This window comes from Vipera ursinii (genome assembly GCF_947247035.1).
Source record: "Vipera ursinii genome assembly, chromosome: Z".
Classification (NCBI taxonomy): Eukaryota; Metazoa; Chordata; class Lepidosauria; order Squamata; family Viperidae; genus Vipera; species Vipera ursinii.
The window spans coordinates 100,771,509-100,795,033 of NC_139517.1; the positions used below are offsets into that span (position 1 = coordinate 100,771,509).

Sequence of the window (23,525 nt, forward strand, 5' to 3'; positions counted from 1 at the left end):
CAGCTAGAATACAACTCACATTGTTCGTGAGTAATCTGCTGGCTGGGATTGAGGAGTCCTGATGATAAGGAGATCAACTACAAGCAACAATAAACCATCTCTGTTTTAAGGAGCTTACAAATCTGTTCCAATATGCTACTGAATGTGGCCCAATGTTCACTGCCTCACTGATGCCTCACTGATGCCTCACTGCATCACTTAAAAATAACAAGTCAGTCAAACAGATCTAATTTGATAGAGTAGAGATGCCCCCAAATCCAATGATTCTGTCATACAAACAAAATGTACCAAAGCAGCGGAGCTTGCATAACAAAAGCATGATGCTCATTTCATCATTTGTCCTCCTCTCACTCATAGAAATGGAATAGAATTACTATGTTCAACAAAAAAAACTAATAAATGTGTTCTAGACTGCAGCCTTACAATGTATATTAAACTTGCGGTACAACACAATTTCAAACTAAGGATTTCATTTAGCCTATGAATAGCATGGTAGTAGCAAAAAAGAAGTGGGTAGGACCAGACATTTACAATTAATTAAATTAAGTATAGCTAATCTCACCTCTCCTCCAGAAACTTGTATGTGATGTACATAGCACCTCCTCCTTTAATTTCATCACTGCAAAAACTTAAGTAAATCACTCTGAGAGAAAATAAACTGTCTCAAAGTTTTCCAGTGAATTTTACAGCATAGGGTAGATCTGAAGGTCCTAATATTTATACTACATTTTTGAGTTTGTGAATCCATTACTTTCAGAGTAGGAGGAGATTCTGGGCTCACAAGTTGTGTGTTTTTTGCATTAGGCAATCATGTTAAATATAATTAAGCCCCTAAATGTATGACCCAATAAAAGTCAATGGCCTCTAGCAAATGGTGTAACAAAGGTTTAGATGTTCCAAAGAAAATGCTAACTAATCACAAAAGAAGATGAATATAAAATACAACAAGCATTTGGTACATGTTCCTTAAACTAAGACAAGCAGCTTCCCACTGAAACAATAGACACACATTAACAAACAGATCAGATGGGTTCCACTCCAATTTTTATGCTTGGAACTCTGAAAATAGCAAGAGCCATTTCCTACCAGAAGATGAAGGAGATTCCCCATGGTCATATTTTTCATGCCAGTCCATTGTCCGATAATAACTCAGCATCACCTCCCATAGAGCTTTGCACAGATCAGCAAGGCATGGAATGTAACTGTCTGATGTAATGTGCTGTGCAATACACAAAACAGATCTGTAAACGTACCTTGCTTTCTTAGTTCAAAAATAAAGCCAAGTATACATAAAGGTACAGCTATTAGCATAAAACAACAATTAAAAATGATAGTTTAATTTGTACATATTTTAATCTTGCATTTTATATTTTAAATTTTATATTACTTAGTATGTATTATTTTAATTGTGATGTTTCTGGCATGAATAAACAAACATTAAAAATGACAAGTTGCAAGTATACTTCTGTAATTTAATATCTGTCTGATAGATGAAATTCTTAAGAATTTCTTCTTAAGAGGACACCCAGCCTCCTCAATTTTTGCTTTTTTGTTTTTCTCAAACCATGAACATTTATCTTTTCAGGCTTCAAATTCTAAAATGGATTGCAAATTAAAAAAACAACAACCCTATTTTCCCCAATAATAAAACAGACCACTTTCCATTTAATATAAAATGTTCATAACTCTTGTATTATTAAGTGGCATAAATTTCCAAAAACATTCATGGATTGTTGCTACTGCAGTAATTAGCAAGCACCGTTAGTCTGAAAAATTATGTGAAGAGTCCCAGGATCCATATGCAAACACTTCCTTATATTAAATGTCACATTGCTGCTTTTTTGGAATTTATTTTCAGTTTTCCAGACTAGTCTATAGTCTAGAGATTTCTTGGTAAACTCCATCCAAGTATTTCATTAAGTAGTTCTATCCTGTAAAACTCCCTCCTCCCAGAAATTTGGATGGCCTTGACTCTGCTAGTATTCTGATTTTTCTCTCAGGCAGTGAAGCCAGGATATTAAAGACATATGTGCTTTATGATTTATTATTGGAGACATTTTGCTTATGGGCCTTATCACTTTACGTTGCATTGCACTGCATTGTTTTATTCTGTTTTGCTCTATTTTATGTTTTCTATATTGCTAGCTGCCCAGTCATTAGCTGAGAGGGATGACTTTATAAATTTATAAATATGCTTGCACAGCTTTCCAGTATACCTATCTACCTGATCATACTTTATCCTTTATGACATATATTTATCCCCTATTAAATATGGGCTTAATTTTAAAAAGTTGCTTTTGAAAAGAATAGGTAGGCCCATCAGCATATAGAAACATTAAATGTTCAAAGCCACTGTAGAACCACATACTGTGCAAAGATCCTTGTACTGAAGCTTCTGAAATTTGGTGTCGGTATTTCCTGCACACAATTCAACATATCCAAGGACAACCTGGAATACTGTATTGTGAATGGCTTGTGTAAAGTGCATATGCAGTTGGTCCATTGCTGTCTGAATAGAGATGAAGGAGAATTTAAAGATAATTATATAATTATTTAGTTCTCTAATTCTATTTGGACATTCTGCAGTTCCAAAAAAGTGAACTTATCTATATATCAATAGCTCAGGGTTAAACTATGAAGTCCTTGGTACTTCCTGAAATTGTTTGCAGATGTTGTATTACCCACCTAAGTAACAATAGCATAAGCAGTCAATCAGGTAGAAAACAATACATTAATCAAGGAATCACCAAACAGAAAATCACACTGCCACCAAAGCTGGCAGGGTAAGCAAATTTTGAATTCATTCACACTGATATTACCTAATTGCACAATGAAATAGCTGCAAAAGAAGAACCAAGCTCAGACAGCACCGGGGACTTCAAAGTGCACTTTCCCATCCATTACAGCAAATTTGATAATTTGTATCTCTTTATATTCAAATGAAAATTGAGGGTCAAGAATTTTCCTATTTCTTTTCCTAGGTTTTCTTTCCCAGAAGTAAATAATGACATTCCCAAAATCAGAATAAGTCATATTTTGCTCCCGCCTCAATATAATTAGACCTCAAAACACTCCCATTTTTTCATTCATGAATATCAGAAATAAGCAACCGAGTGTTTCTCAGTTAAAAGTGTATTTTTTTCTTACAGAGAAATTTATACGGTAATTATAAGATGAAAAAAAGATGAATCATGAAAGAACACACTATTTAAACAAGGAGAGCATATATATTTTGTTCTTCTTACACTGATATTCTGAGGCTATGCTTTAATCATTTATGATCATGGGTGCCATGAATAACATTTGAATAAGGGTTGTCTTCCTTCAGCTCGGCTCTATTTTTTTCTCCTAGGTGTGAGTCCTGTCTCTCTCTCTCTCCCCCCTCCCAAATTTGTCTCTCTCTTTCTCCCCCTCTGTCTCTCTCTCCCCCAGTCTGTCTCTCTCCTCCCCCTCCCCGTCTGCTCTCTCTCCGTCTTTCTCCCCCTCCCCGTCTCTCTCCCCACACTCTCTCACCATCTCTCTTTTGCTACTTGCACGTACGCACACACGCACATGCACACGCACGCACACACACACACACACACACACACACACACAGAGTCCTTGACTTCTGGCTACAATTGAGTCCAAAATTTCTGTTGCTAAATAAGGCAGTTATTAAGTGAGCTGTGCTCCATTTTACCACCTTTTTTGCCACAGTTGTTAAGCGAATCACTGCAATTAAGTGAATCCTGCAGTTGTTAAGTAAATCTGACTTCCCATTGACTTTGTTTGCAGAAACCAGGTGTAAATGTTGCAAATGGTGATCACTGGACACCAGGATATTGTAATTAACATAAATACATGTCAGTTGCCAAATGCCAAATGATCATATTACCATGTATATGCTGCAGTGGTCATAAGTGTGAAAACATTGTAAGTCACTTTTTCCAGTGCTGTTGTAACTTCCAGTCACTAAAGTTGAGGATAACCTATAGACAAGCTAATCCACTGCATATCAGGATGCAATCTGAACAAGACAATACTAACCTGTGTTTTTCCCAGTAGCCTGTATGCCTGTTGCACCTTAGTATAATGGTTTATATCAAAGTTCTTGCATATTTTAGAAAGTGCAACATCTAACTGCTCCTGTAAAGTAAAAATCTGAGCACTTAGTAAAACATAGTATTAAAAAAACTACAATTCAAATGACATTTGTTCACAATAAAACAAAATGTCTTTAAAGAAAGATATGAGAAACTTACTTTTGGAACATTGAGTAGGCAGAAATCAACCAAATGGCATATGAAAATTATTCATTCCTCATGAGCTTACAGCTTTAGTGTTTAATTAAAATACAAGTGTGGGTTTTGATAAAGGCATGTAAATTATATAGGTTGTGGAGAAATTTCTTCCCCTTTCTCAAAATTCTAACAGAAGTAGGATTACTATACACAATTTATCTAAATTGTTTGTAAAATCCTGGGCAGACAGTATATACCAATAATGAAATGATGAATGTCTTTGCTAAGTTGTGATGACAACTACCAAGCTAGAAGACTTTTAATTGCAATTTAACAAATTTCTGGATCTTAAAGCTATTAATCCAAATGCCTATGGTGCAGGTTATCTTTAGTTCAAAGTCAGCATAAGGAACAATAGTAGGAAAAGAGCAGCTGACCTTGCATCCTGCATCTGATTAACTTCTGTGGGAACAGAATGTTGAAATAGATAGGATTTCAGTCTGATCTAGCATGATTAAAATACTTTTATCATTTAATGGGTGAAACTACTTACACTCAACTAAACTCACCTCAATTTGCTCTAAGGTATCCTGTAATTTTGAATTCAATTCACTGCAAAACAAAAAAAAACATTAGAAGTTATAACATTTTCAAATTTCAAGTTATATTTTTTTCAAATTAAGATGAATATTTTGATACATTAGTGTAGTTTCATAAATTTTTTAAGGTCATTCTTCTAAAATATTAGGCAGAATACATTTTATCCACAAATATTCAATGATAGCTAGATAATCATTTTATCATTTGAAGTAGAAACAGTGCAATTTGCATCAACCAAGGAATAAATGGGCAGTCAACTAAATAATTTTTGAAATTCAGGAATCTCATAGACCTTCATAAAGGTCTACATTAGCAGGTGACAGCATCTAAATTGGCTCATTCCAAAAGGCTAAGGAAAGTTACACCTATTTAGATGAGAGACCATCAGAAACCAGGGTTGCAGACCTGACTGGAAAGTTGAAAAAACAAATCAGAAAAGACAATGACCCACCAATTCCATACTGCTGGTAAGAAAACTACATGGATGTGTCTAGCAAGTCATAGGAGTTAAACTTAATTCAGTGGATTCTTTCTCTTCCTAAACTGGGATCCATCAAAAGCTAAATAACTTTTTGATGTAGAGGAGTATAGAAATGACTTTGGAGAAAACATGTAGAAACTCTTAACAAAACAAACCCAGTCCATGAAAACAAGGAAACTTAGTCTCAGCTTAATTCTGTGCATGTTGAGATATTCTATTGAATTTAAATTTTATTACAGTCAGACACCAGTGTGAAACAATACAACATGAAAAATAAATAATATGAGAAGGAAAAAACATTTAAAATCAATCATGGTATAGCTAAAGCTTCATAATATATATTAAGCACAAGAATAGTAAGTAGGATCAAAGCTATATAGTAAATATATAATATATACATCTACACAGGTAGTCTTCGACTTACAACATTTGTTTAGTGACCGTTCAAAGTTACAATGGCACTGAAAAAGGTGTTTTATAACTGTATTTGACACTTTTGACTGTTGCAGCATCCCCATGGTCACATGATCAAAATTTGGAGCCTTAGCAACTGGCATGTATTTATGACCAAGACCCAAGACCATGAGATCACCTTTTGTGACCTTCTGACATGCACTCAATAGAAAAGCCAGATTCACTTAACCATGATACTAACTTAACAACTGCAATGATTCATTTAACAACTGTGACAAAAAAAGATCCTAAAATGGGGCAAAACTCATTTGACAACTGTCTTGCTTAGCAATGGAAATTTTGGGCTGAATTGTGATCATAAGATGAGGACTATGTGTAACAGACAAATCAAACCTAACGAGAGGTAAAATAGGCTAAAACTAGAATCCCTATAAAATTGCTGTACATAAAATGTACTTGTTCATAAAGTAATGAAATATTAAAGCACAAAGCAATTGAAACAATTGAAAATGAAAAATATTAATAAGAATTAACTTTCAAAAAACCCTTACAAAAAAATTCAAAAAAGTTAGTTATGCTACCATTTTGTGTTATCTTCCTGACCTTATACACCATCTTCTTTCTGACCTTATACACCATCACTCAGACCTTACTGAGACACTGTTCAGCCTTTGCAACTGGACAGAATCAAAACAAGTAGCCATTCACTCAGAAAGGTCACTTTCTCAACTCAATTCCTCATGGGGGGGAGGGGAGACAAATAGCAGCAACCGAAGGAAAAAAGTAGATGGCAAGCCATCTATTTTTTTTTACAAATTGAGCTTATATTCTATCTAGAGCTGACTGTGTTTGGGCTAATTTTAAAAAGAAATATCTATATAAACTCTGCCACAAATCCACTTTATTCTTATCAATGTTAATTGATGGAAATCTATGGTTCATGCCTCAAATCCCCAACATGAAACAAATAAGATACAATTGTTCTCAGAATAATTATTTGGCCTTTCAATGATGTAATTAATTACGACAAATCTATTCACTTGTGGTATTCATTTATTGAAACAATTAAGGCATGTTAAGACTCCAGTTTATTTTAGTGTCTATTTGCTAGAAAATACTCAAAAGAAAACAGCACCATTCCACTGAGGAAAATAAAGTTGAGATAGAAATTTCATATGCTAAAGAAAACACAGCTGTATATAGATAATCGTCAAGTTACCAATGTAATGGAGCTTTCCAATTACATTTGTAAGCTGAGGTTTCCTTAATTGGAACACCTTAAATGAATAAGCCCCATCCCTCCTCTCCCCATTAATCGAATGCACATTTGTTAAGAGTGCATGGGGTACTTCAGGAGTGGGGAAGACCATGGAAGCCCTAGTGCAGAGACAAGACCACTGGGTCCAGCCACCAAAGGCCTCCCCCATCCACTGAGAGCCCATGCTCCTCTTCCCACCCCTTGAGATCCCAAGCTGCTTGGCCTTTCCTCCACACCCCCACCGCAAACTTATCTTTGGCACCATGCTTGAGAGCCCTACACTGCCCACGCTCACCTCCTGCACAGTCTTGGGTGCTGGAGCCCTTGCAGGTGAGAAACACTGGGCCAGCCTCTCCCCTTTTCTACCAAGCCCCAGCCTCTCACACACATGGGCGCGGCCCTGCTGTGACATTTGCTGGAAAGCCAAACCTGCAAAGATTTCACAAACTGCACCACCGCAGAGCTGGAGAACTGCTCTCCTCGCTTGCCAAAAGCAAGACGAGCTAGCTCCTAAACAAGAGGAGCCAGCTCCTTTCCAGCTCCATTGCATTTCTCCCTGCAGCTCAAAATGCTCTTCTTTCGCTGGAGAAATGGAAAAGCATTGTAAAAGGAAAAAATGTGCAGGGAAACCAAAGAAGAATCTTCCAAGACTTCCAATTTTTGCACTGTAGCGCACGGCCGCGGGATTGCAAAACTCCGCACCCCATGACTGATTTCACCCTGCCAGGGGACCCTAAATAGGTCTGAAGTTGCCCCAGAGAAGCGATGAAGAAAGAGGGGTGCCCCGATGATCATGGAATGATGGTGATTGTTCCTTTTGAGCCGGGGGAAGCCCTCTAACCCAATAGGAGAAATGCTAGCTGCACACTAGTGTCTAGCCCAAACTACTTGCAGCTGAAGTCCAAGAGCACGAACCAGAACAATGGTGAACAGCGTGCTTGGAACTGGTAAGAATATCGATCTTTTCTCCTCTACTCTGTAACTAAGTCCTTGGGAAAAATCCCCAAAGTAAGAAAACCTCGGAAAGTGAAGGGAACTACACCCCCACTCCCTCATAAATGGAAGCAGAATGACCCCAGTGGTACTGCAACATACGTAACTTTGGGGCCTGGTCAGAAGGGGATATTGTAACTTTGAAAATTCACTCAGTGATCATTCGTAACTCAAGAAATACCTGTATAAAAGTATTTATTTGGAAATACAATATATTAAAATGTTTGGACATGATTAATTAAAATGCCTATATATTCGTATAAATTGAATTTCTTTTTTTCAAGATAAAGTAAAAGGTGATTAAACACATGGATGAACAGATAAATGTCAGTTTTACATTCATAAATCCAATTCTGCATGAATATATTCTTAAAAATTCAGAATATTTCTTAATTTTAATATTTTTATGGAAAATATAATTGTTGTTGTTAGTTGAGAAATAGTGTCTGACCCATCGCCTTCCTGTCCTCTACCATCTTCTGGAGTCCATTTAGGCTCACACCTGTTGCTTCCGTGACTCCATCCAGCCACCTCATTCTCTGTCGTCCCCTTCTTCTCTTGCCCTCAATCTTTCCCAGCATTAGGCTCTTCTCTAGTGAGTCCTTCCTTCTCATTAGGTGGCCAAAGTATTTGACTTTCAACTTCAGGATCTGGCCTTCTAAAGAGCAGTCAGGGTTGATCTCCTCTAGGACTGACTGGTTTGATCACCTTGCAGTCCAAGGGACTTGCAGGAGTCTTCTCCAGCACCATAGTTCAAAGGCTTCAATTCTTTGGCGCTCAGACTTTCTTATGGTCCAACTTTCACAGCCATACTTTGCAATTGGGAAGACCATAGCCTTGACTATACACACTTTTGTTGGCAGGGTGATGTCTCTGCTTTTTAGTGTGCTGTCTAGATTTGCCATGGCTTTCCTTCCCAGGAGCATCTTTTAATTTCTTGGCTGCAGTCCCCATCTGCGGTGATCTTGGAGCCCAGGAAAATAAAATCTGTCACTATCTCCATTTCTTCCCCATCTATTTGCAAGGAATTGAGAGGGCCGGATGCCATGATCTTGGTTTTCTTAATATTCCTTCTAAAATACATATTTCTTGGATTCTACAAGCATTTTTTAAACACAGTTTACAAATATTTAGAAATAGCAAACTTTATCACAATACTGGAGGAATCACATGTGGGAAGATTTAGTAGAAAAAGTAAAAATAAGATTGGCTTAACAATACAGATGTACCAAATTCTCAAGCATCCTTAGAAAATAAAAAATATAAAATACAGTCAGGTGAAATAAGGTCTACAGAAGAATTGTGCCTAATTCTTTACATATACAATCATAAAAATCTTAGACCAGTGTTAGGACATGCATTTTTGCATATTTCGTCTATCTGAAATAGTACAATTCAAAATCTCTCAAAGCATCCAGATTCCAATAAACCTCATCCTTCCTTGAAATAATACCATCTAATGGGACATAGGAAGCATGTCCCTTCTGAAGCAGAACCTGCTGCTTGGAACCATCTCTTCCTTGAAAGATGACAAGCCTTAAGCCTGTTGGACTTTTGAAACACAGTAAAAAAAATCATGTTTTCCTTGGGACTAGTGACAGGACAAGTTCCTACAGAAGTTGAATAGGAAATGTGATTGCCTAGCAATAGTTATTTACTGATTTTTATAGTAATTTTATTAAAATTATAATTAAAAACATTTAAAAGTTTTTAAAAGCAAACTTTATAAACTTTATAAATAAGCAAGCAAACAAGTCGGATTATGGATTTACATAATATGTCATGCCAAAAACAAACAAATCACACTTTGATCTAGCATCATGTACAAAGCAAGTTTAAGCATTTCTACCACACAGTCCAACTCTATGCATATTAATCTTAAAATATGCCCCAGTCTCCAGATGTATGCTTAGCATTGCAAATATAGTTGTTAATGCAGCAGGGACTGCATTACAAGACAATCAGTTAATGTTGGAACAGAAATACTATGTTGCATAACAACTAAGCCCCTTAAGACTCAAGTGCACTGTCATTGCAGCAACTACTTGCATCTCGGAAACTTTATTAAAGCACGATTTAAAAGCATTAAACATATACCTATACCATTCTTTTTATTCTAATTAGAAAATTAATCTTTGGAGTCAAAGCCAACTAAATTCAAAGTAACTTAACAACTCTGCTTTGCTGCTTTGCCTCTTCGTTCACCCTATTTAATTCCAAGAAAGAATCAGCTTTACAAAATGTCTCTGGTGTTACCTTATGCAACTGTAGTGTTTGAAAGTGCTAGCTGCCTTCTGGCATTCCAGGCACAATTGTATAGCCCCTGGATAATCTTCCTCCTGTAAGAAATCAAATATATATTTTAAAAAAGCAGTTGTGTGGAGGCTATGAAAGAGAACATTGTTGTGCTTTCAGACTTTTAGCAGTGCAAATCATGAAACATCACTGTCTCTTATGCGTGGAACTGCACTCTTCAAGCCAATGTAAGGTAATATAGATCAATGTCTCTCAACCTCAGCAACTTTTAAGATATGTGGACTTCAACTCCCAGAATTCCTCAGCCACCAATACTGGGAGTTGAGGTCCACTCATCTTTAGAGTTGCTGAGGTTCAGAAGCATTGATAAAGATTCACTTAGATGAAAAGAAGGGCTCCATCGGGGCACTGTGATTTTCCCATCAAAGCCACAATGCACTAAAGCCCACCAGGACATCCTAAGTAAACCAAAAGACCCAACAGACCAGGGGAAAAAACAGGAATTACCTACAACATACAGTATAAAGACTACAACATCTGTTATGTAGAACAGACAGACACAAGCAGAGCACATTCATGAACATCTAGAAGTCAGAAAACATAATGAAAACTGCTTAATTTCACAACACATGGACAGACTTAACCATAGTTTCAACTAGGAAACTATGAGCATCCTAGACCAAGCCAAGTCCAACATTGCTAGAGAATTCCTGAAAGCCTGGCACTCAGACAAATGAGTCATCAACAAGCACATAGACATAAACAGTATCTATATACCATTCAAAAGAAACAATCAAAAAGCCAAAAAGGAAACAAGGAATCAACACCCAGGCCAGCAGAGATTAACACCAAAATTAACACTAGACCAGGGGTGCCAAACTGCCGGCCTGTGGGTCAGACATATCACGAGGAAACTGTGCCCACCCCATTGCCGGCAATGGGAAAAAAGTTCCAATACGTCGTGCGACATCACATGACGCCGCGAGTTTGACATGTCTGCACTAGACCAACAATTAGGAAGCAAATAATGCCCCAATCAAGAAATTGCCAATTCAGACAAACAAGCTAACACTAAACAACAGTCCAATCAAGGAACTATCAAGTCCACTGCCACCAACTTTGGCAGGGCAAAACACTAGTATAAAATGAGATCAAATCCTAGCTCAGAAACCACTAAGGACCCTACAATTCTACATCAGAATTTGCTTTGACAAAGAACTTAGTCCAAACCCATTCCTGCTAACTGCAACAGCCAGAAAAGCCTATTATAAGTTGCTATCTGTGGGCAAAAGCCTCTTCTGGTTTTGGTAAGAAAAACCTTCCAACACTGCTCACTGAAGTTTGGCAATAAGAGCAAACATCTTCCCCCAGCTGAATATAGTAGTGTCAAGACATAGAATAACTCAGACTTTATTTCCCTTCTAAAAGAAACTACACAACTTTTTAGTAGCTTGTATAGCAATGGCCTTATACTGGCTGTGAATTCTGGGTGTCGCAGTCTCAATAAATTTGGACAATGTCGAGAAGGCTATTCTAATATCTTTGGAATATATAGGAGGATGAATAACATTTTTCAACCTCAATTACATCCATTTCTTACCTCCAACATTTCACTCAAACGCACATCTGTCTGTTGCTAAAAATTAAAGAAGAAAGATGTTATTGTATGTGGCACTAAAATTAAGATAGTAATTTGACAATATATATGTTCTGTTCATACCAGGGTTTTTATTGTTCTTAGAGATTTTAGCAGCCCAAACAGTAACTGGCGTTTCCGTTGATTCGCAAGAAGACCCAAGCTGGCTTGAGTAAAGCCCTCCTTGGCTGTATTCAGATGCCTGCAGGAAACATTTTTGTTTTTATGAAATCAAAGCTTTTATCAAAAACTTTACATCATAATGCACTAATCTTCAAATATTCGGAGGGTAATACAGAGTTCAGTCAAATACCACTCAAAAGTTTGGGGAAAAAAAGATTCAATACAATAATGCATTTACATACATTTGACAAGTAATAATTTCTTAATTACCTACAAGCTGCACTCAGATGTCATGCTAGGCCCATCAACATGATGGCTTCACATGATGTGCAAATAACATCTAGCAAAGAACAAAATTATATATGGAAGGTCAGAGAAGTGATTGTTTAATTATCAGGGGCGAATGAAAACAGTGTCTCCAATATTGTAAGCGTCTAACAAATCACAGTACTACTGCAGTAGAAATGCAGCTGAAGCTCTGGCCTATTTAACATACATTCTTTAACATTAAGTTGGTAGAAAGTTGCTGTAAGAAAAGGATGTGTTGCTATTGTTCATGAAATGGAAGTTTGAAGTGAGTATTTCCCACCACCAAGTACAAGTTTTTAATAGAGATAATTACGTTGACATGAATAGGCTGCATCATTGGTTCAAAAATACAAACATAGTAAACTGGAAAAAACTGATTTATGTGAAAAAGAATGAAATGCATGACCCCTTTTCTTGAACCTGGCACTATTAACAGGGAACTATGATGCAACACTCAAAATTTTGAAACAATGATTAAGCAGAAGAAAATGCTGCTAAATGGTAATGCTAAGCATCAGGCCCATTAAGCCACTAAAAATGCTGTTGGGAAATTGGATTCCCCTCTCTTACCCCCATCTGCTATGGGGAAAATGTCAATTTGGTGGTACACCTTTTGCCTTTTCCCAAAATTGAAGGACTACTTTCACATTTGATTCAAATTTGACAGTCAGGACTTGGATGACGAGACAATATATCATGTTTTTCATGATGTCTTTAACAATCTTGTCTATTAACAATTTGTAAGAAGATTTAGCAGTTTAACAAGTTTGAAATTATTTTGGCCTGTTATGCAAGGGGATGGGGAACCAACATTGCTATATTATACTAATCAGCATTCAACTAGAGAGGATGTTAGTTGTATATTTGTTATTTTAAAACCCTATTTTAAATGTCTTTTTGTTGTATTTTTTGTTGTTTTTTAAAAATATTTTGATGTTTTGTATTTTAATCTTTTTTGAATAAACTAACATTTTCTATGAAAAAAAAGAATCCTCTCTATTATGGCAGAAATGCATTGTAAAAGATGGTTATATATAGAAATGAACACCAGTGACAAAAGAGATCATTTCAAAGATTATTTTCCTGCTTTGTTCATTAAACTATCCCCATAAAAATTAAAGCTGTCATAATGGCTTCATTGCTTTTTATTCAAGCAACAGATTCATATTCAGTATTCGACTACCAAAGATATAAGCCAGCAACATCTTATAGCCCAGGATATCTTTACATGTCTTGTACTGATATAAATGAGACAAAACAAAACAATAAAGCAATTATGAAACTTTTTAAAACAGTTACTGTTATTTTATAAAGCAATTAACCTTAATTCAAAAATATATCATACCGTCTTCCATTTGTGCAGATAACAGCCGCTAACTGAAGGCTTGTTTGTAACGATGTAACTCGTTCAAGTTCCTACAGAAATGAAATATAGTCCATTAAGCTTTCCAAGAAAATAGAACCATTGATCAAAATGCAGTATTCTCATACAAACATTTTATATACAACGTAAAGAACACCCTTAAACATTTAAGTAAACCATGATAATGATTTAATGAAGACAACAATGTAGGAATTTATCAGTTGCATAAAGATAACTCACACTAGAAATGTATTAGATCCTGACACTAAATTGTAATTTTGACAAGAATTATAGCTGCTTCTTTGAACAAAATTCTTCAATGCACAGATTTGTCCTTAAGGAAAATACATGTAAATCAGAATCCATTCTCTCCAAATGGCAAAAATCTAAAGGATGCAGCAAATATTCAGGCAAGAATAATATGTGGAGCTGGACAGAAAGGAAGGAACACGGAATAAATTATATAAAGCACGTGTCCCCAGCAATCATCGTCATTTGTCACTAAGGTTTATGGTCACTAACTGCTTATGGTCTGGCTCAAGAATTCAATTAAATACACTCCTGGTGCTGAACATGAAATATTCAATTCTTTGATACCGATACTGTTTTTCAAGCTGCAATCCATCTGCTTTTTTGCCTTCCAAACAAACTTTGGATATGATTGAAAATAATGATGGGAATAATGACTCATTGGAAAACAAAGATGCTTCTGAATGCTCACAAGATGTAATGTCCACTCAACCAACTCTCTCAATCCTTTATCTAAATTTCTTTCAAATGAAAACTACTGAATTGCTTAAACAGCAATCATATGGAATAGCCAAAAAGGGCTTATAGCCCCCCCCAAAAGGGGGGTAAATAATGTGGTACCTATAATCACAAGTGCCTTCACATACCTCCTTGGTTCTAATCAGACGCCCAGTTCCATCTTAGAGTTTGTCAATTATAGAAACAAAACAAGAAGTTGGAAAATGCTATGCTACAAAGCCAAGTACCAACCTTCAGAATGACATAAAGTGTAGCTGTATCAGACTCCCCATAAATACAAGAAAGATATGCTGGAGTAGTAAAGAACATTCCAGAGGTCTCTATGTAATATGGAGAACAACCCCACTATTTTGCATTTCAGCACCAGGGAACACTACATGTATTACTATATTCTATACTATAATTCTGATATATCAAGCCCATCAACTGTGAAGCTTACATAGACAAACCTGACACGTTTATTAGAGGTTTCTCAATGATTCTCTTTCAGTTTTCTTTCTGCAGTAAACACGAGGCTCAGAGTAAAGTATTATATGATTTGTAAACTTATTAGTTTATTTATATTATCTTACCTTGACATATGCAGGTTGTTTCTCAAGGATCAAGTCTGCAACCTTTTTGGATACCTGTAGAGGAAACATTTAAGGTTAATGCTACAATATTTTTATTATACCAAATCTGTATCATGCACATTGAAGACCTTCAGCAATTTGGAATGATATATCTTAAATATTTTATTTCACTTTTATTTTATTCCACATTCAAATAAATGGAGATAAAAGTAATAAAAACTTCTTAAGACTGCCATGCTTTGCAAAATAAATAAATAAAAATTACAGGTCTTCATAAAAAATCTGAAGTAAAAATGTAATTAATCTTTGACCCCACTGCAAGCTGAAGACATACTTGAATAAAAATTAAGGTGCTACATAGTAAAAAAAGCCAAATGCAGCTCATGCAGTATGTCATAATTATAATATGATTCATCTATAAAGAAGAGTGAAAGAAATCTGCATTTTTGTAAAATATATTCTTTGAATATATTCTCTAAAAAGCAAGATTATAGAATGCAGCATTACCCCAGTTAGGTTAAAAAATAAATTGTTTTCCTGTTTAATAAATTCTTTTTCCCATTCTGAATTCCAATATATATGAAAATTGTGCTTTGCAATAAATGAATAAAACAAGCATCTTTTATTTATTATTCAATTATAGCTGGTTTACTGGGTAGGACAAGGAAGTAATATTACACTGCTTCCTTCAAAACATTAGTTTCTGCTTATTTGTCCGTATTATTCAGATTCTTTTTTCCTAAAAAAGCAAGACACACAACATCTAATTCCTACATTACAGAGGGTAGCAGCCACAAATAATCCTGAAAGATGAAAGAGGACAAATTAAAGAATCACTCCCTATCTTTCCCTTTGACATGCAGGAAATTTGAAAGTCTCCTATGAAGCTAAATTATCTTTGAATCTATGCTGTTTATATGAACTTCTTCACAACCACCATGGAAACACAGATTGGATTTATACACTATGTTAAGTTATACTATTTCTTTTGTTCCGATTTATGATGTGGTGATATGTTAACTCAGGCAGCTGTGTGTGTTCAAACTGTGGTTAGCAGGTTTAGTATACACTTAACTAGATTTAGACCAGCAAAAATTGTTGACTAGAAATTATTGTAAGCTCATTTTTAAAACTCAAATTAGAGTTTAGATACCAGCATAATTACATTCATGGTTAATCAATATCTACCAGACTACTCAGCAAGCAAGCCAAGCCAGGCATGGAAAACTTTTGGAGGTTTCCCTACAATTAGTGAGCCTGTTGGTCTATTTAGCATAGGCAACAATACTCCAACATCTTGGTCTTGAATAAAAGATATCTCTCAAATGCTTTCAACTGGGTATGCCAGGGATTAAAATGTAACCTTTAAAGGCAAGGCCTATAATGTCCCATGGAGTTATAAGAAGTTTAAGAAGCTTGCTGTCATCCAAGTATTTTGAACTTTAATACCCATCAGTTCAACTTACCCTGACCAATAGCAAAAGGCTGGGAACGTTATAGATCATGACAATTAAGCAATAAATAACAACCAGCAGAAAGTGAAATATGATCATCTTAATTATAATTTCTGAGTCTTCACTGAAGTACCTCAACTGTTTTCAAGGTCATACAACAGTTCTGAGAAATAATGAGATTTATGGAAATCAATAAAATGAGCAGGAAAGAAGAAAGAACTTTCCACTTACAGCTGCTTGCTGCTGCTTTAATTTGTCTCTATATTCTTCCAGTTCCTGAAGACTAAGAACAGTTGGCAGCTTCTACAGGTAAGCAGAATCAAAATCCATTTTAAAAATAGACATAAAATCCACCTAAAGGGCAAATTTCTTGAAAAATATTACTTTGACTTGGGTTACTAAAATAAAAAAAACATGGCTTCTATATTTATTTTGTGGATTTTTTAAAATTGTTTTATAATTTTGGAATTGTAAGCCTCTCGGAATCATTTAATTAAATTGTGCAGCTATAGAAATTGATTGAATGAATACAAGATTGTTCTCCTTTAATGGCAGTGAAAAAGGCAGAGCAATGAAGATCAAAATATATTATCAAGAAAAAATATACTGTTATTCCAGTTCAGTGTTCTTACCTCTAACTCATACTTAACAATATCAAAGGAATCATTGGAAAAATAGATTTCTTCAATGCTGTTAATTATTTCCTGCTGGGCTTGAGGATCAGTTGGTTGCTCCCGGAGTTCTCTAAGTTCTTCCTTCAATATATGACAGGAAATGGTATCACCAATTTATTTTTTAAAAGCATATGAAAGGAAAGCCATAGAAAGAGTTTCTATGGCCTGAAATACCTCCCCATCACAGGCCCCTCTCTGATGACTCAAACCTGGCCCATCACAAGACACTCCCACACCTGAAACCCTTAAAGTAGAACAGTGATGTTACCTAGCCTGGTAACAAAACGTTTGGAAACCAGCCCTCACCCTGTGTGTGTGTGTGTGTGTGCGCGCGCGCGCGCGGTTGTGTGTGTGTATGCTTGTGTGTCTCAATAAATTAGTTTACTCAATAAATCATAATTAAAATGTAATTGTGTAGACTTGAACATTGAAACTATTATTTAAGAAATTTATATACCAATTCAATCCAGTTGGATTCCAAGTGGAATACAATCTATAAAATATAGTTAATAGCAATACAACGATATAAAATATATCCATTATTTAATTATAAATATATCGTATCAAAGTGACAAGGCATTCTAGTTGTTCCTCTCAATTTGCAGTAAAAATTGGAAATAATTGCCTCCCCCCCAAAATTTCAAATTTTATAATTTAAATTGCAAGATAGCTCTAGAAGGATAAAGTACACACATTAAATAGTTCCCAAAATCATTATGTGGATTGTAACTATATGCAAATTACACATATATCCACAATTTTTAACATACAGTACATCTGCAAGAATACATTTATTGAGCTAATATGTTTACAGATGTTTCATTTTTCACCCTTAAATTTTACAAAACTATGTAACATACTGGAAAATAGAGTAACAGTTCTACTTCTTATAATTAATTAACCATACTTGAATATTAAATAAAATAAAAGTATGGTTTAATTATCATAACACATTTGCATTAAACTCTACCTAGATTGTTCTAAAAGCTATTGCATTCATTCTTTGAATTGCTTCCTACTTACGTAACTAATATGTAACATACCCAAAGAGAAACAGCAATCATATAATGAAACCTCAGCGTAGGGAACAAAAACAAAATATGACAAGAGTTACCACTGGGAAGGTGGAAGAAAGCTGGCATTCAATTTAGCATAAGCTTTGGCTTTCCCTGCTGTATTCTAACATATAGAAATAAGACAGTGTGTCTTATGTGGGAAATAACTGAGAAATGGGCATTCCACCTTGAAAACATTGGAATATTGTCCTTAAGAATAAATACATGTTCTCTTAACAACTCAAAAGATGTTTTGCAAAAAGAATCCCCTAAAATTTTAAGGGGAGCTAAATGGAATAACATGGAATAGCTTCTGATCTAACTACACCATATAAGATGAAAAGAAAACATATTCACTAGAAAAAGTGCCACTGTCTGTTCATGCACTGACCAATTCGTTTTTTAGCAGAACTGTACTTTTAGAATTACACAGTTCTCCATCAAATGCTCTCTGCATGCTCTCACATACTCTTTTAAGTTTTATTAAACTGCCATCTTGAGGAATATCTTTGAAATTACAGTTTTCATAGCAAATAGCTATGATTTTAAAACCCAAATACTAAGAACTGCAGTGTTACAGCTCAATATTTTTAGAAAGTTTAAATTAGTTGACATATCATAAATAACCATAACTGTTTTAATTGACATATTCATAATACATAAGGGACGCGGTGGCTCAGTGGGTTAGGACGCTGAGCTTGTCGATCAGATGGTCGGCAGTTTGGCGGGTCGAATCCCGAGTTCCGCGTAGCAGAGTGAGAGCCTGTTACTCGTCCCAGCTTCTGCCAACCTAGCAGTTCGAAAGCACGTAAAAATGCAAGTAGAAAAATAGGGAGCACTCCGGTGGGAAGGTAACAGCGTTCTGTGTGCCTTTGGCGTCTAGTCATGCCGGCCACATGACCACGGAGACGTCGTTGGACAAGCGCTGGCCCCTAGAGTCGCAAACGACTAGCACGCATGTGCGGGGGAAACTTTACCTTTACCCATGATTGGAATGGTTGAAAACACTTTTTTTAGAAAATTAATTTATCCTAGCTTGTATACAGCAGTGTGATTATATTAGAATAACAATAGTGTTGGCTGTATTTCTACTATATCACCACCCAGAGTCACTTGGGTGATTGTACAAATTGAATAACAAACAAACAAACAAGCTCAGATTTGTTGCAACTGATCAAGTCTGCTGAAAAACTTTTATGTTAAAATCTCTTTAGACCAAATTATGCTAGCCAGCAAGGATTAACAGTAATGGGAGCTTTCTATTGATGATTAGGTCTATTCTGCCATTCTGTTGGTAGGGGGGAATGCTTCGCACTGTCTTGCCTCTTTGTCCTTCCCCCATGAGAAGGAATGCAGCTGAATAATATCACCCTTATTTATGACAGGGCTTTTCTACCTTTTCAGCCATTGTACCACTTTTAGGATATGGCAACATCTGAGTACCACCAGTCGCCTAGCAAGGTGTCAAAAACTTGATGACCCTCTCCCCAAAAAAGGAAAAAAGTGATGAGGTACAGGTAGTCCTTGACTTACAACAGTTCGCTTAGTGACTGTTCGAAGTTACAATGGCACTGGAAAAAGTGCCCCCCAAGCCTCAGCCAAGCAAGACACCTGCCTGCCTGCCCAGCTGCGCTCTTTTTCCTGTCAGAGGTTTTCATTGTTGTGAGCATTTCTGTTGAGGATTGGCAGCAGGGGTCGGGTGGGGGGGTGTTTAGTTTTTATTCTCCCCCCCTCTGCTGGGTGGTTGCAGCAGGTTTTGGTCACTTCACATGACCCTGGGACACTGTGACCATCATAAATATGGATCAGTTGCCAAGCATCTGAATGTAAATCACAAGACCCTGGAGATGCTGCAACATTCCAGCTGATCGGCACTTCTTCTGGACTCAGAAGCGCCAGGATCAGTGCCAAGATCCAGCTGGAGCCTGGCGCTGATCCTGGCGCTTCCACTGAGCCCTGACAGCCCCAAAGAAGTGCTGATCCTGGCGCTTCCACTGAGCCCTGACAGCCCTGCAGCTCCAGCCATCTCTCGCTCAGGTTTATGTGGTGCTGCCACCAGTTCAGCTCATTCCCCTCCCCCACTACCACTTTTCTAGAATGGTCATGTACCACCTGCGAGGTGCCAATGTACCACAGGTGATGTACCACAGCTGGTTGAAATGTACCAATGTACCACAGGTGGTTGAAAAGCCCTGATCTAGGAGATGGTTTGCATTTGGAGCCACAGAGAAACGAAAGCAAGAGAGACCTTGAAGAGCACACCAAAGGAACCAGTTACCAAAACAACATGCCACTTGTGGATTGGCTGGGATTCAAATGGACCCTGGGAGGAGGAGTAATGAATATTGCTTTTAATATACTGCTTGCTTGGGTTTTTTCTCAGACCTCACCTTGTTTTCCCTGCTGTCACTAGTCTCTAATAAAAGTTCCTTTTGAGACAATGCCTGTTTCAAGAGTTTTGCTTTCTTGAGAGACGTAGTTGAGGCAGGTCTTACAATAGGTTAATTCTTTCAGGGTGCATTATTTAAACTCTTTTTGGTTTCCCAAAGAAATTTAAGAGATAATGACATTAATTCCTTAATCTAATGATAAATGTTAATGTGTTTTTCCTGGAGCAATATTGTTTCTTAATTTATAAGCATTGTGTAAATTGAGGGTTTTCAAACTTTTTGTCAATCCTTCAAGGCAGTCCAGATAAGAAACCAAACCATGAGTACTAACATTACCTTTATTGGCTAGCTGCAGCTCTTCCATCTCCCTCAGTAATTCTCACAGCCCATTACATTTTTTTTCAGTAACATCTTAAGTTTTTTTTAAAAAAATAATGGAACCATGATAGAAAATGGGCTGCATCTGAGTGAACCCCATCATGTTCTTTCTAGAACCCACAAAACTGTAACTTTCATATCCAGAACTACTTTTAACTATACCAGCAATATAAATAGGTAAAACATTTTCAATTTTTCAATGCCAATTCATGTCACCTAGATAAGATGAGCAATATAGAAAAATGATAAGTAAGTACAATGAACAACTTATTTGAATCATTGGGCATCATTTGCCTTTATTTGATCAACATAACTGTTACAATAATTTCATCTTTCCAGAATTAGCAAAAAGAAAAAAGGGATCTGCTTTCCAACTGAGAAGTCAAATAATAATATTTTTTTATTTTTCTTGGCCTACTTCTATAAGTTCTATATTGACAATCACCATCCCTACGCAATCATTACTATACCCAGTTTAAAGATGATTTCATTCATATCTTTTCATGACATCATGATTCTGCACTTCATGACATGAATATATCTTTGCAATAATCCACAAAAATGGATGAATTTAGAGGAGTTGCTTGGGAGTTAAATATTTTAAGTTGCTTGGGAGTTAAATATTTAAGATTCTAATATAATGGGAACTCTGACATCAGTAGCAGTAAGAGTCATAAAATGTTTAAAGGATCCTCAAATAATTGCTAGAAATATAAAACTCAAACGTGAACCTTTGGTGTTCTTGCAAATGAGCTAACCAATAATTGATGTGAAATAGTAATGTAATTCAAAAAATATTGAAAATGTGTAATTCAGACCGGAAACATTTTTGTTAGGTTTTATGGATAAATTTTGGGAAAAATCAAATGGTATTTTTTATGGTTATATACGATAACAGCAGCATGACATTTATATTCTCAGCAATGGAAAGATTCTATGATACCTACAATAGAAAAATGGTTAATAAAGATGAGAGAACCAGCTAATTTAATGTCCCTTGTGAAAAAAAATCACTGAAGAAATTCATCTACAATTGAAAAACCTTTGTGGATTCAGGAGATAGAGAAAAATCAAATTTTGACATACTGATTTGATGAATGTTAAAATTTAAAAAGAAAAAAAGATCACAATCTTTTCTTACCCCTTTTCTTCTTTGGGGAAAAATGGACATTTTATCACAGTATTAAACCAAGAGTCAAATGTAAATGTTTCTTATATCTCTGGTAGAAAAAGTTGGAAGTCATCCTTTGTATATATTTTTTCCTTCTCTTTCATCTCTTTGCACTTCTATCCTTATTTTCTTTTTACTCTTTATCTTTTCTCTTGATTTTCTACATTGGTCTATATTGTCTTTATGTATGTTTTGTAAAATGTAATTAAATTATGTGATGCCAAATAGCAGTAAGAATCATATCGCACATGGGAATTGCCTGAAGTACTTTTATAAATTAAAGCTGCCATAGGATCCTGACAGTAAATTTTAAACAATAGTAACAAGCAGAGATACATCCAGTTATTAGGAGAGTGGCTACCACAAATGCCTACCCAGTGCTATTGCAGGATAGAAAGGACAAGGCTGACATATTGCTAAAAATCTCATCATTTATGCTGCATGTTAATGTCATTAACACTATTTGATAAGGATGCTGGCTTCTTTGGCCTGCTATGGTAACTGTATGGAATACATATAGATGCTACAAGTATAAAACAAACTGAAAGAAATATTAACATTATATGTCCTACCTTGTTTGGAATTCTGAAGTTCTCGAGGGGGCTCAAATCATGAATACTCTCCTGAGGACTTTTAAGACCCTTAAGGGGGAAAAAACAAATATGTCACTTTCTGTAGCCACAATAATTAAACACTTATTAATGAATATATGACTGCTTCTACTACTGCTTTAATAGGCACATATATTTGAAAACCAAACCTCAGAAAATTCAAACTATTCTCGTGAAGAAGGCTTTCTAGCTACAAAATAGCTGAAGGACAAAAGAACCTGTACAATAAAATGATGGACATTTTCTCAGGATAATCCTTCACTACAATCTATGGTTTGGAACTAAGGGATTTTGTAACCCAAATGTTCCAGAAAACACTATTTGCTCAATCTTAAGATGTGTATCAGAGGAAAATTGCAAAAATGCTTGTTGAATCGCAGAGAAAAATAAATTAGAGAGCTTTGAAACCAAATGTCCAATATTATTTCCTTAAAAAACACTGAATATGAGATTTATGTTCAAAAGGCACAATTTTGGAATATTCAATGTCAAATATTTTTTTCTATTGTTCTCATCAAAAAGCACACCTTGTAATAGTCTCTCAAACAAATATTATCTGGCCCATTTTGACTAAGAGTCCTAATGACATGTATCAAATCAGTAATCACAGTTGCCACCCTTGTGATGTTCCCCTCAAATCTGCAACCTTTGCATTTACCAATTGCTAAACATCTTTATTTACACATATTTTATAATCTTTTTGCCATCAAATAGTATGAGAAAAGATTCCAAGTTTAGCTCGTCATTACATTCTAAAACCATTTCCTCAGAGAATTTAAACTGGGGAAACGAGCTC

At 35.8% G+C, this 23,525-nt stretch overlaps 1 protein-coding gene across 5 annotated transcripts in view; it reads right to left on the reverse strand.

Annotated features, from left to right (window-relative positions):
- Positions 1 to 23,525, reverse strand: part of VPS50 (VPS50 subunit of EARP/GARPII complex) — an 82,298-nt gene that overhangs the window by 58,160 nt on the left and 613 nt on the right. For all 5 annotated transcript variants that reach the window (XR_014494085.1, XM_083376179.1, XM_083376177.1 and 2 more), the window contains exons 2-13: positions 22,691 to 22,759; positions 17,083 to 17,205; positions 16,682 to 16,753; positions 14,997 to 15,050; positions 13,639 to 13,709; positions 11,946 to 12,063; positions 11,826 to 11,861; positions 10,226 to 10,308; positions 4,793 to 4,835; positions 4,030 to 4,128; positions 2,369 to 2,509; positions 1,087 to 1,219 (exon numbers count right to left, since the gene is read on the reverse strand). Coding sequence is in view for 4 of the 5 variants with exons in the window: in XM_083376179.1 (XP_083232305.1) it covers positions 1,087 to 1,219; positions 2,369 to 2,509; positions 4,030 to 4,128; positions 4,793 to 4,835; positions 10,226 to 10,308; positions 11,826 to 11,861; positions 11,946 to 12,063; positions 13,639 to 13,709; positions 14,997 to 15,050; positions 16,682 to 16,753; positions 17,083 to 17,205; positions 22,691 to 22,759 (1,042 nt within the window). In the remaining variant the exon portion in view is untranslated. The remainder of the gene's footprint in view (positions 1 to 1,086; positions 1,220 to 2,368; positions 2,510 to 4,029; positions 4,129 to 4,792; positions 4,836 to 10,225; positions 10,309 to 11,825; positions 11,862 to 11,945; positions 12,064 to 13,638; positions 13,710 to 14,996; positions 15,051 to 16,681; positions 16,754 to 17,082; positions 17,206 to 22,690; positions 22,760 to 23,525) is intronic.